Consider the following 13,962-nt stretch of genomic DNA (forward strand, 5'->3'; position numbering starts at 1 on the left):
TCTTTTAATTGATTTTTTTCGTCGCAGAGGCATGGATATATTTCTATTTTTTGAAATTTGCTACACTGACATTTTTCAAACAAACTAGAGCACTTGTAAAACGCCTTCTGTGGTTCTCAATCAACACACCTTGGCAGAATTGTTGGTTGTCTAACGTTGCATGATACGAAAAATGGAAGTGTGAATGCACTTTTGCTCGTGTAGATACGTGTGAAGGATTCTTAATAACTTTGTGAAACAGTGAAGTTCATGAAGAATTTAAGAAAGGAAACTTCATTGTTCGCGAAAGCACTCGCCCATTCTCTGCCCTTCTCATTCACCAAGCACATGAAGAAAACAATGCCATATTTGAAGGTGACGGAGGTGAAGTGGGGCTCACGAAAGGGTGTGGCTCATGTCAAAGAGTTGCCAGTTCCTGTCCCTTGGACGCTTCATAAGGCTCCGCTGCGAATGTTGAAAAACGGAAACAGGAATATCGAATACTAAATTGAGAAACAAAACAAAGAAGAAAGATTTTGAAACATCTCTAGTTACAAGAAAAAATAGTCAAAATATTACAGAATAGATAATACTCAGTATGGTCAGAATGAATAAAAACTCACTTATCATCCAAATTAAAGTAAGAAGCACACAAACTGTAATAACCTATTTATTACTATATATGATGATCAGATTAAAAAAACAAAAATAATAATTATATGCATAAATATTTTAGCATGAACATCAATGTAATAATATATTAATATAATCGCTTACCGCACACAAATTCACACGCCTCTTTCGTAAAAAAATTGTTGCGGCTTCCGCCGCATCCACCATATATAAACATGCGGCACTCTCGACTATCCCAGTCATAGTAAAACCTTTCATTATATTCTGAACATGGACCTGGGTCAAGTGGATCTAAACATCCTACTGTAGAATAAATAAATTATTATAATGAACTATAATACGTTGATTAAAGCATATATACCAATACATAAAAGGTAACGAATCTTATATGATATGGATTGTATAGACAGTTAACTCAGTATGATTTATGATGAGAAGAAACTAAGCTTCAATAAAATTGATTTTTTGATCCTGATTTCTAGCACTGTAAATTACAACGATACTTGCATTTCAATCCTTATTTAATTTATGGGAAGAATATACTTTTAAATTATTCACAAGTTATTCAAGAAAAGGAAGAAGAAGAATATAGAAAAGAAAATATATAAATGTAATTTCTGTTCAGTTGATATACGTTGCTATTTTGTTGTATTTCTGATTCGACGATGTGAATTCGTTATCATATCAACGGAGAATAAATAATATACAATTCCGGATCCATCTTGTGAAAACTACATGCTCGATTTTAAGGAGTGTATTTATTTGCGTTATTACATGCTATAATAAAAGGTAATATTTAAATGCAGTGTGTTTAAAATGTTTTATGGTGGTTTTTCGTAGCCTTGCTTGTAAATATACAAACTGAGGACCTTTGGATAACGACGTAACATAAAATTAGTGGTTCACAGCAGAACATTATTTTGCTTGTTATAGAATTATTAGGAAAACTCAAAATAAGAATGAGTGATTTTTTCCCACTTGGTCACTAGATTTCTTACTTTAAATTCACACTACTTTTGCTATATATTAGTCTGTTAGCTCAAGTTTAATCTCGACAGAGGTTTTGTTCAGGAAATCAGAACACGATATTTCTTTGCGGAAAAAGTTTAGAAAGTTAATGAGCTTCATTTAAAGAGAAGTGTTGAAATCTAATCTAATTTAAATAGCTGACCATTATTCATAACTAATCATTCTCTGAGGTAATCAGAGAAATGGGCAACCTACAATATAGTCTTTAACACTTTCACATAATTAATTATTCACAGTCGCTGTAGTATGTTGTTTTTGGTGTATTTTCCGGATCTTCGTCCTACATTTCACACAACGCTGTCAGCTTATGAAATTGTTGCAAATTTTGATTTAATTGTTTTGAAAATGTTGATTAATCTAAGTTCTGACGTAGTGGCCAGTTGTCCATGCCTGTCTAGCCGGAAATCCAATATTCACGTTCAGTGAACACACATTTAGCATATATGATCATCACACGAAAAGATAATCAAATCAAATAGAAACCAAAATATTTACTAATGTAACAGAAACAATAATTTACTTATCGTTTTATTCCAACACTTCATATTTAATGTCCTGAATAAGTTCCACACTCTGCAAGTGAGGGTTAGAAATATTTTCAATTCATTTTATGATATTCTGTACCAAATATATTCTCAACAACAGATAAGCGAACACATGCAATATCTCAGAGGTCGGATAACATATATGGCTGTTTTAAATTTTAAGCGTTACAACGTTCAAAACTCATATATTGTTATAGCGTAATAAGCATAATTGGATTCATAATAAATATTGCATGAATTTAAAATGGACAATAATATATGTTAACCAAAGTTGATCAAGCGTTACAATGAGTGCCTAATATAATTCTAGTGTTGCCTAGTTGATGTTCTGAGTGTGGAGTGAGGAAATGAACTGAAACGAAAAGTAAGAAATTATTTTTATATTATTTTATTAGTCGCGCATGAAATGATACTTACATGTTAAGAATAAAACATAGCTTATCTAGCTTAACCGTTAATATGAGAAATAACTGTAAACGTCTCTTGGACGACTGAACTCAATTCTCATGAATAATCTGTTTATGTAAATGTCTGCTTTTCTCTCAGCATATTGTGTATGTAAAACGTCAATAAACAATAATTTTAGATAAATAACGTAATGCTTTGTACATTAGACTTCCTATCTTTATTTATATTCTTTTTATATTAACAAGTACTTACAAGCAGGATCTGAATCACAGAGAGCCATTCTGTACGTCATAAGCAGGATCACACTGCCTTGAACTAAATGTATATATTTCACCATCTAAAACAAAACCAGAAATACTAGTTAAGACATGAAATGCCTTGCCAAATATGCTAATGAATAAAATCTATTCCTAATATGTAAAGTAAAAATTTCGAAATTTAAAAAAGTATTTGATATGAAAATTGCATAAATATTACATTTTCAAAAATAATTAGTCATTTAATATATTCCATTTGAATAATGCCATTCTTATGAGTTCAATCCTACTCAATTCTACAAAAACATTGTCAATAGTAAGTTTTAGAGTCACTGGAGAGATATTCCTTATTACTTGAAATATTTCACAGAGGTAGATTGTAAGACTTACGTACAGATGCAAGTGAAACTCGTTTTAGAACTCGACAATTATTTTAAATGTAATGTCGTCTTATTTAAATAATGTATAGTTAAAGTATGAAGTGAAATTTAATAGTCATATGACAACAAAGTCTAGACTCTCTCTGTTTCCATCCCTAATTCTTGTTTAACTTCCTATACATATTTCCTCTCTCCACTGAATAGGCCTGCTTCCATACACCACTTTCCCTCACCGAGCGAAGTAGCTCAAGTGGTAGAGCGTTGGCTTCGCATGCGGGAGGTCGTGGGTTCGATTTCCGCTGCCGACCATCCTCACTAATGTTTTTCAGGGGTTTTCCTCAGTCCTACCAGGCAAATGCTGGGATGGTGCCTACTAAACAGGCCCTGGCCGTTACTTTCCCAAATCCTTTCCATTGTTATTCTTAGATATCCAGTGTAAAATGGCCTCGGAGTTGTATCTGGTGATTGTTAAATAAATAAATAAATAAATAAATAAATTTCCTGCAACATCCGTTCTATATATCACGATTTTTTATCCATTTTGCGTCCACTATAATGTACTAGTTCCTTTTAACCTGGTGTGGGCAAAGCTTAATATGTTCTTAACGTCTCTTATTACCTGCACCAATCATATCCTCGATTGAGTATTTTTTCTCCGTATTTTTCAAGAAAATATTTCTTGTTTCCAAGTTTTCCAGGATTTCAGTATTCAACATCTTGCTTATTTTTTTCTACCTACATTTTTCAGTAGAGATTCTACTTCGGCCAGTGTAAGGTCATGATAAAAGAAAAGTGCCAAATCTGGGAACTGCCAGCCCCGTTCTTCAAACTATTACTATATCTACAGAAATTGACCAATCAATCTCCTCTTCTATTTCTTTTGCCTAAACCATGTTTGACTATGACATTACCTTCCTGTTTAACTCCGAAAACTACGTTGGAAACTCCCATTTCAAATATGTATGCATACGTCCTCTTTCTACCTATTTTGCATAATTCCTTCTATTTTGTTAAAATTTTCCTCTGTTTCTACAGCTGTAAGTGAAGTCGTCGATGCGTATCTCTGTATCACTACTAAATCCTTCATTTTTTACTTGAAGTCTTAATATCATCACTCTATCATCAACAAATTATACTTTTACTACCCGCTCTTTTAAGCTCGTACAAATAATTATTCCTATAGCTTTATGATCGCCCTTTTCATTAAATGAATAAACCTCTTTATGTCTCGTATTTCAATAGCCCATTACAGTCTTATATAAATTCACAAACTCCTAAAAGTCTAGACTACTTTGGTTCACTTCCTTTTAAGATTTTGTAATTAAATAGTCTGAATCAAAGTATTTACTTACCATGTCGTTATCCTAAACGGTTTGCACTTGATTGCGTTTCTTTCTGTATCTGTATTTTCCACATTGTTACTTTCTCATCCAATGGTTTTCCTAAGCCACCCCTATCGCGGTGATACGAATAAGGGGATATTTTCCTCCTGGGGCTATATTTTGTCCTTCGAAATACCAATGCACATATGTCCTCTTTCATCTGTTCAAGAACTAGGGAAACAGGTCTCCTCCACCTTGCAGTATCTCAGCCATTGAAGTCACTGACGACGGCATGGACTAATATCAAAGTTGCCGTGCTAATCACTATGATATCCCCCAACCTACCTATTGGAGACCTTCTTCTTTATCCCATTAAACTTTTCGTTTTGCTGCTGCATTTAGGAAAAATCGGTGGGGTGGCCTTTCTCTTAATGAACTACCGCCGATATAGCTCTAAGTTTTAGTATAACTCACTATCCTTCCAACTCGACATATAAGTGTCTTTCTAAAGGTGATAGTGTTCTGGTGATATAATACATATAGTTGGCTTAAACCCTGGATGGTTATATATGGTTATATGATTCTCAAAACTTTGTCCCAACGAAGCCTATAGATGAACCCATACAACAAGTGCTTCCCAGCCCAGAAAAAGTTTGTGTGCAGAAGAGACGTCGTGTCGGAGGAAAATCATGCCACTCAAATTCTGAATATATTCGGGCAATGAGAATAAAACTCCTCCAAGCAAAGACGCAAGAATCGGGTGCAATAAAATCCAAAGACACTACAAGAAAGAAGAGTGCTAATACAGAACCTGCCAAGAAAAAAAATGAGTGCTCGAAAGAAACTGATATCCTCTGCCCCTTCCAGTGGCGAAAATGTAGGCCTAACATTGTAAGTCTAAAGATGGCTGCAGGCAATGTCAAACATGGAATTGCTGTTTTTGCCTTCTTAATTAGTATTCAGAACATTCTGCTAGAAAGGGAGACTGGATTCGTTGCCAGCGTTGCAAGACATAGTTCTACGAAGTCTGTGTCGGTGCAGAAGGTCGAACACAGTTTATCTGTTGTCGTTGTCTTTAAATACGAACGATGGAAGATGAATTAACCAATTACGGCTCTTTGCCTTAGACAGTGTTCTGAACATTTTTTTTAGTTTAGGCCTACATTCAAAAAGATAGCTATAGGTGACGCATATTTACAATTTATGTAGGCCTACTTCTTTTCATTCAAAACTAGCATATTTCAACTGCCTTAGAAATTGCAATCTAACTATTAAATAGTTTATACATTATTTCTATAAGATTTGTTTATTTTGTTGGTTATTCATATTACCCCACTCGTTATTCAAATTGCCCCTCACATTTACGTTTTTCGAAATTTCGGCTGGGAAATTGAATACCCAAATTTCACAATGATGTATCCCAAATACTACCTTAAGAAAAATTGTTAAGTAATAGTAAGGTTCAAAGTTTTTGTTCACAATTTTATATTTGAATACCAATTACAGTTTCCGAGATATATGAGAAAATGTCTGAAATTATTCAAATTACCCCGCTGTACCCTATGGATTATTTTTCTTTCAGCTTAGTTATTTCTGAATGAGATAGGAGTTAAGTATTTTTTTTTAATTTTCATTAGGTCTCATTCATACAACTGTCTACTAAAGAATTCAAATTTTTGCGATTGAATAGCATCTTACAGTGGGATCAGATGAACTTGTGTGTTGGTAATTTATGCTATTGGTCCCAGTAGAATAGCAAAATTCATAATGTTATTTAGAATTTCGGAAACGTCGTAAAAAAGTCGTGACTGACGGTTAGCGCCTCGCAACATAATTAGTCGGTAGTTAGCAGTCGTTAGAAAAAAATTATTCTGGACTTCTTTCAGTATTTTAAAATCAGTAACGAAACTAAGCATGAATAGTTATACATAATAAATAAAGTCCTTTGTTGCAAAATTTATCACTCCGGGGAGAAGATGCCATAGTTTTTAATCATAACACTATAGGAAACAGAAAAATACAGGTTAAAGACCGAAACTTACAAGGATAAACAGATGAAAATAAGATAAAGCACGTATAGTAATTCAGGAATTGGTTGTAGTTATTTGTTTATCCATTCTGTTTTGAAAAAAAAAAACATTAACTACATCGGCTCCTTTAATCAGTGGAGAGTTTTAATCGTTCCGGAAAGTTCTCAAGATTAAAGCTAACTATCTCACTTGTCAACAACACACAATTAGCATCTGACGGCCTCTTAAAATGTTGCTGTGGTTTCGAGATATGAATTCCCTTAAGATTTTCTCAGACCTCTTTTGTTCCGAAGGAAAAAAAAACTTGTGCAAAGAGTCTCTTTACACTTGTAGCTCATTAACTAGAGGTAGACGATACTGCGCAAGAACAACAAAATTAGAATGCACTTAAAAGAATGAAAGAAACACGTCTAGAATAAACTACCATGATTTAAAATTAGCCGTTTGTCTTGCTTATTAATATTTTAAAATTAAGCAATACTAGAACTCCTAAACTAAACATAGACCAATTACACATATTTTTTACACTTTGTTTCAAAAAGAATATACGTATTTCGAATGCATATATTTATTAAACTTTAAAACATACGAATATAAAATTTTACACAACTAATTACGAACCTCTCACGTTTAAATTACAGTACACGTTCAAATTACAGATGTTCAATATGTCCTCCATTGCTGACACGAACAATATCAAATCGATACTCAAATTCCTCCCATACTCGGGCAAGCATGTCCTGCGTCACTGATGTTATGGCAGTACGCATCCAGTTCTTCAACTCTTCCAGGTTCTGTGGGAGTAGTGGTACATAAAAGTTGTCTTTAAACTAAACCCCACAATAAGAATTCAGAGGATATTAAATCCGGTGACCGTGGAGCCGAGCTGAGACATGCTAAGTCGCCAGCATTTTGACGACCAATCCAACGGTTCTGTAGAGTTTCATTCAGATATTCACACAGTTGACGACTCCAGTGAGGGGGTTCCCCGTCCTGTTGAAAAATGAAGTTGTCTTCGTGCAGCCTCGGAAACAACCAGGTTTGTAACATACTACTGACTGTTAACCGTATTTCCATTAAAGAAGAATGGGCCGTAAACAGATGATCGAGATATCGCACAAAACACATTGACTTTGGGCGAATCTCGTACATGTTCAATAATAGTATGTGGGTTTTGTAGGCCCCAAATTCGAACATTTTGTTTGTTCACCTGACCACTAACACGGAAAGTCGCTTCATCACTGAGCACGATGCGTTGTGCAAAAGTGTTATCACTTTCATTAGCATCCAGAAACTCGTTACAAAATGCCAAACGTTTGCGTTTGTCATCAGGACGCAGACCTTGAAACAGCTGTAACTTGTACGGCATCACAACCAACCGACGTCTCAAAACACACCAAATTGTCTTTTTCGGCACTTGTAACTCCCCACTGCCACGACGACTTGATTTTGAAGGACTACATTGGAAAGCAGTTTGAATTCGTGCAACATTTTCTTCGGGAACACAACTGCTGCCAAGACTCTTTCCTTTACATACACATCCTGTATCTACAAACTGTCCGTAGCATCTGCGAATGGTCCACCAATTCGAAGGATCAATTTAGTACCTTAACCTGAAACATCTTTGCACTGTAATCACGGAATTGCACTTCGCAAACTCGGGAACGCAAAATGATTTCTGCTGCGGAGTAGCCATTTTAGACATTTGACGGTTACCAAGCCAAACAGAAGACAACATACATCTAAAAGCTAACTAATTCTATGGCCTATGGGACCCGGCGGTTCAATGCCGCGTTCACAAAAGCTCACCACTAACTTATGTCCTTAGCTAATTGGATCCAGTTTCTACTTTGTATTCCAATCTCTGCGAGATCCATCTTAATATTGTCCTCCCATCTGCGCCTACGTCTTCCTAATGGTCGTTTTCCGATTGGTCTTCCAGTCAAGACTTTGAAAGCGTTTCTACTTTCTTCCATTCTAGCTACATGACCTGCCCATCTAAGCCTCCTAGACTTAACGACCCTAACAATGTTGCGTAAAACACATAAACCGTTATGTAGTTTCTCGTTATGAAGTTTCTGCTATTCTCCATTCAAGTTCCTCTTGGGTCCGAATATTCGTCTCAGGATCCTGTTCTCAAATACTTTCAGTCTATGTTCTTCACTCAGACAAAGCGACCATGTTTCGCAACCATATAGAACAACAGACATGATTATCGTTTTCTATATTTTAAACTTCAAATTCCTCGACAGAATTCGCGACGACAAGAGATTTTGAACCGAATAGTAACACGAATTCCCTCCTTTCAGTCGACATTTAATTTCTTCGTGAATATGACTTTCGTCTGTTAACATTTATCCTAGGTATTTGTAACTATTTACTTTATTAAAAATATTATTTAATATTTTAACGCATCCATAATTTGCCGTATTACGGTCTCGACGCACTTCCATGTATTCAGTTTTCTCTGCATTTACTTCTAAACCATGTCACTGCATGCGTTTAATAAGACCTCTGCATTTCTTTCTATTGTTCTCCTATCATCTCCTATTAAATTTACAACATCAACATATCCCATAACCTGGTGAATACCGTTCAACTCTAGGCCCTGGTAGCTAGCTATGTTTGATTTTCCTTATCGCGTATTCCAGAACGAAGTTAAATAATAATGGCGGCAACGCATCTCCTTGTTTCAGGCCATTTCCGACGTGAAAGCTCATGGACAAAAATTTTCCTACCCGGACTTTACTTTGGGATTCATTTAAACATATCTTAATTAATCTAATTAGCTTTCTTGGTATTCCAAGTTCTGTAAGAACGCTGTATAATGTTTCTCTTAACCGAGTCGTACGCCTTTCTAAAATCAATAAATAGTTGATGTACCGGGATATTGTATTCCCACCTTTTCTCGAGTATTTGGCGAAAGGTAAACATTTGGTCGATAGTTGATCGATTTTGTCTATATCAGCACTGATTATCGCCAATAGTTTCATCTGTGTATGGGGTCTATCTTGATAATAGAATATTTGAAAGAATTTATAGGATGTTGACAGAAGAGATATGCCTCGATAATTATGACAGTCAGTTTTGTCGCCTTTCTTGTGAATTGGAACAATGATTAATTCTTTCCACTCTTGTAGCAATTCTTCCTTGTTCAAGATAAGGAGAATGAGTTTGTGTATCTTGTTACACAATTTTTCGCCTCCAGCTAAAATTAACTCAGCCGGAAAGTCATCTACAACCGCAGATTTCTGTTTCTTTAATTTCCTTATAGCGGTTTCTACTTCTATTCGGTTGGGTTCTGGAATATACGGTTCGACGGTGTGTATCTTTCCATTTATTTAAGATGCTATCCGTATCAGTGAGAACTTTACCGTCAGATTTCTTTAATATATAAGCACGAGGTTAATAGCCTTTCTTAAATTCGTTGATCCCCTTATACATGTCCCGGATGTTTTTATTTTTACTATTATTTTCAAAGTTCCTTAATTTTAGTTTTCAGAAAATTGCGTTTCTTTGTTCCAGAAGTTTTGGAAGTTTCCCGCCTGATATCTGCGAAATTTTGTGTAGTTATTTCATTTGGACTTTGTAGCCAGCGTTATTTTGCCTGTTTTCTCTTCTCTGCTACTTTAATGCATTTCTGGTCGAACTAAGGTTTGTTCCTACGTATTTCCGCGTGTGCAAACATTTCTTTTGCTGAAATTTTAATGCTATCTCTAATTTCAATCCAGGTATTATTAACACTAGTGCCGATAATCTATTCGAAACTTCAATCTGGCATTCCTCTCTTACCTTGCTTTCTTCTAATTTCTTTAAATTCAATCTCTCCGTTTTCGGACATTAAATATTATCTTTATTCAACGATAATCTCTCTCGTATTATCGCTGTTACCAGGTAGTGATCAGTGTCACAATCAGCCCCTCTAAACGGCCGGACATCAATTATCCTAGATTGCCTTCTTCTATCTACTAAAACGTGATCAATTTGATTATGTATTTCTCTTCTGGTGATGTTCAAGTGTATTTATGAACGTCGCGATGTGAAAATTTTGTACTCTTCACGATTACGTTTTTGGATATTGCAAAGTTCACGAGTCTAACACCGTTGTCACTACTTTCCATATGTAGACTTTCGTTCCCTATAATCGGTTTGAAAATATCCTCTCGTCCTACCTTCCCCTGTCCCGTAATAGAATTTTCATATGGCATGGCGGGAGTTGGTCTTTTATATCATCATCCTTATCTTCTGTTGGGGAATGTACATTTAAAACAATAATATCGCACCACCGTCCCTTAAGAGTAATAAAAAAAAAGTGTGTCAGTAACAAATTCAATCTGTTTAATTGCTGGTAGTATTCGTTTCTGAACGAAAAATCCTGTTCCTAACTGGTGATTTTTATTTCCTTCCCCGTAAAACAACGTAAAATGTCCGGAAATCGTAGATCCATTTCCTTCCTACCTAACTTCCTAAACTCCTACTAGGTCCATACTGTAATTCTTCTGCTTACGGATTTTAACGCATCTGCTCTATAAAGACTTCTATTATTTATGTTCCAAATCTCATGTCCATTTTCTTTTGCTGAGGTTGTGGCAAGTTATCAGTCCTTTCCGAGGCTTTTGTGAATATTTCTGAACAAGTCCTTTTTTACAGGATGAGGTTGTTAGCCTTACCCAAATCCCCCTGCGGGAGGACCACACCTAGTCGGCTGTCAGCGACTTCTTATTCAATATATTCGCAGCTAACCTCTATATCTAGAGCCCTTCTCCTCGATCCGCAACCTGAGGACGCGCCATGCCGTGGTGACAGGAACCACGTTACACGGAGACAACTGACATCTAGCGGCCATTAATATAAACTAGACTATGTATTCATTTCTCCAATAGCTGGGCCAAGGCACAGCGATCGATAGTTTGGACAGAATAATTCTTCGGGTTACGCATATTCTTTTTGAAACAGTGTGTATGTTAGCCACCTCTTTAACGTGGCCACTTCTCAGTGGAACCGATGGTAGCCAATATAGACAGATATCACATTATGGTTATTGCATCTCGAAGGCATAGTGTAAGAATGAAAATAGCCAACTGGAAGGAAGAATCATACATTATATGCCAATACAAATTATTCATATCCTTGTATATAAGGTACATTATAGATATCAATGGATCAAATATGTCTAGATATCAATTTTGGCGTTAGCACAATGGCCTGAGTAATCTAAACTTGAATACCATGTTCGAATGGTATGTACTGGTCGCCAAAATTGGCATTTATTTTCGAGATTTATATCTGAAACAAAATCGATGTATATTTTCGTGAGTATTGGAGTAGCGTTAGAATAAAGACCTGGAAGGGTCCATAAATGCGAGGAGTCTAATTTATATTGTTGTATATAAAATACTCGAAAACTTCGCAACAATTTTACAGTAAGAATAACGTAACACAACAGAATAGTCACGAAAATTACAAAACATTTTGCATTGTAACACCATTCATTCTTGCAGAACCTCATGAAATATTCATAATCGGGATATTACTTTTCATTTAATTCATCATTGTAAGTACGTTAGACAGTAGCCTATTTTCCTTCAACTGTTCATAGTGATCGAGATAGTCTTAAATATGTTTTCAATTTCGCTTGACGAAATCTTACTTATTGCCACTAAAGTATGTAGTTGTCATCTAGCGATCGATTTCATCCAAACTATTTACAACATTGTCGAGATTGTGTCGAAGGAAGCGTTAAAAATCAAGAAAACAACTCGATCTAGTGTTCATCCTGATAATCGAACACAAATTACTTTGATAATGTTATTTTTTTTATATACGTTTTCTCATTGTTAGCAATCGCTTTCTTTTCACCATATGTGAACTCTAATGAATTTACGAATAAATGCATGTCATACCGACTCAAGATGTCTAAGAAAATTGACACGACATAATGCTGCCTCAGTATCTTAAAGTTACAGTTATTACACACGGTGTCAATGTATAATCCCATTAAATGATCGTGATGCTTCACTTTCGATTATTTTCTGCAAAGTTTAAGTTTCATAACTAGCAACGAGTTATCACATTATATTCATTCCGTTACTCATTCGTTAGTTCATGTAATGAAATATTCATACTAAGCTTGCTCGCGTTATTAAGCAACTCATTTTCCATTTTTTATAAGAAAGGTTAAAATGTTTTAGTATCGTGTTCATTGTTTAGCGTATACGCAACTAACCTTATACGCAATCGATTTAAGCACTTTCTTCGGTTTGTCGAAATATATAGACTTAGCTAGGCTTCGTGCGGTTTCTGAAATATAAATGAAGTGGTTGGGTTTGATTCATAACACATTTAAAAGCTTAAGAATACACTCAAACAAAGCAACCATTAAAACATCACTCTTTAATCATACTTTATAGTTGTTGAATTTAATTGTCAGCCTGGTGTGGGTATAATAGTGTATGTAGGTTCCAGCTACTTGACAGTGATATATTACGCTCTAGTTCGCCATCAAAACGTAGTGAGTATCATCCACAGATAAATATTCTGCACTTATGTTTAGTAACTTGACAGCTAATTAAGAGTGACAAAATAGGAATTAAACATTACTGAAAATGGTGTTGTCCATCACTGATGTGCAAACGATCATTGGTCTACAACTAGATTCCCTTTAATCTAAATCACTTGATTGCCGTTCAGAAGTTATGGTTTTCTCTTCAATATTGATCCTAAATACACATGGGTCATTCCATGACAAAAATCACTCAGAGCACTGTGTTTCAATCTCTCAGATTCTCTTCAATTTTATTCATACATAAATATCAATAAAAGCATGTTAAATTATTTTTTTTTCGATTTTTTGGATGAGAAATGGGCCGGGAAGAAATTTTTGAGAAATGTGAATTTTCCTTCAATTTCACTTTTTGGCACTCATCATCATTTATCTAGATTACCATTACTTCCTTATTTTTTTAAGTTATTGGATTCACACAGGTGTCAAATGAAAGCTTAATGTTTGCTCTTTTAGCAGATCTTAAGTAACCTTGCAAAAGGCTAAACTGTCAAACATTAATGGGCATACAAACAAATTTTAGGTTGTCTTTTACAAATTGTACCAGTACTCAAAAGTTACTGATTCTATAAAAAGAAGCTTCAAAAGTGTCATAGTTGTAAATTATAAGCAATGACACAATTTGTAACAAAACTTAAAACTGTATATTTCCGTACATGTGAAATACCAAAATAAATAATAATTACAAAAATATGAAAAGCACACTTTTTATTTATCAACATATCATTTATGTGCTAAGATAATTCTATTTAAAAAGTTTCAAAAGTTTCGTAGTTGTAACTTACGAGCAATGGCACAATTTGTAACAAAACTTAAA

The 13,962-nt window shown here is 34.9% G+C and overlaps 1 protein-coding gene across 1 annotated transcript; it reads right to left on the minus strand.

The window, feature by feature from the left end:
* Positions 1 to 739: 739 nt before the first annotated feature.
* On the minus strand, positions 740 to 12,882 carry LOC145679493 (kunitz-like toxin PcKuz3). Its single transcript, XM_081750072.1, has 3 exons — positions 12,810 to 12,882; positions 2,847 to 2,931; positions 740 to 915 (listed from the first exon to the last, which is right to left on the minus strand). The coding sequence occupies exons 2-3, from the start codon at positions 2,929 to 2,931 to the stop codon at positions 740 to 742; spliced, it is 261 nt and encodes an 86-aa protein (XP_081606198.1). The 5' UTR covers positions 12,810 to 12,882.
* Between the last annotated feature and the right edge of the window lie 1,080 nt (positions 12,883 to 13,962).

Source organism: Thermobia domestica, chromosome 2 (genome assembly GCF_964235325.1).
Source record: "Thermobia domestica chromosome 2, izTheDome1.hap1.1, whole genome shotgun sequence".
In the NCBI taxonomy this organism is placed as follows: domain Eukaryota; kingdom Metazoa; phylum Arthropoda; class Insecta; order Zygentoma; family Lepismatidae; genus Thermobia; species Thermobia domestica.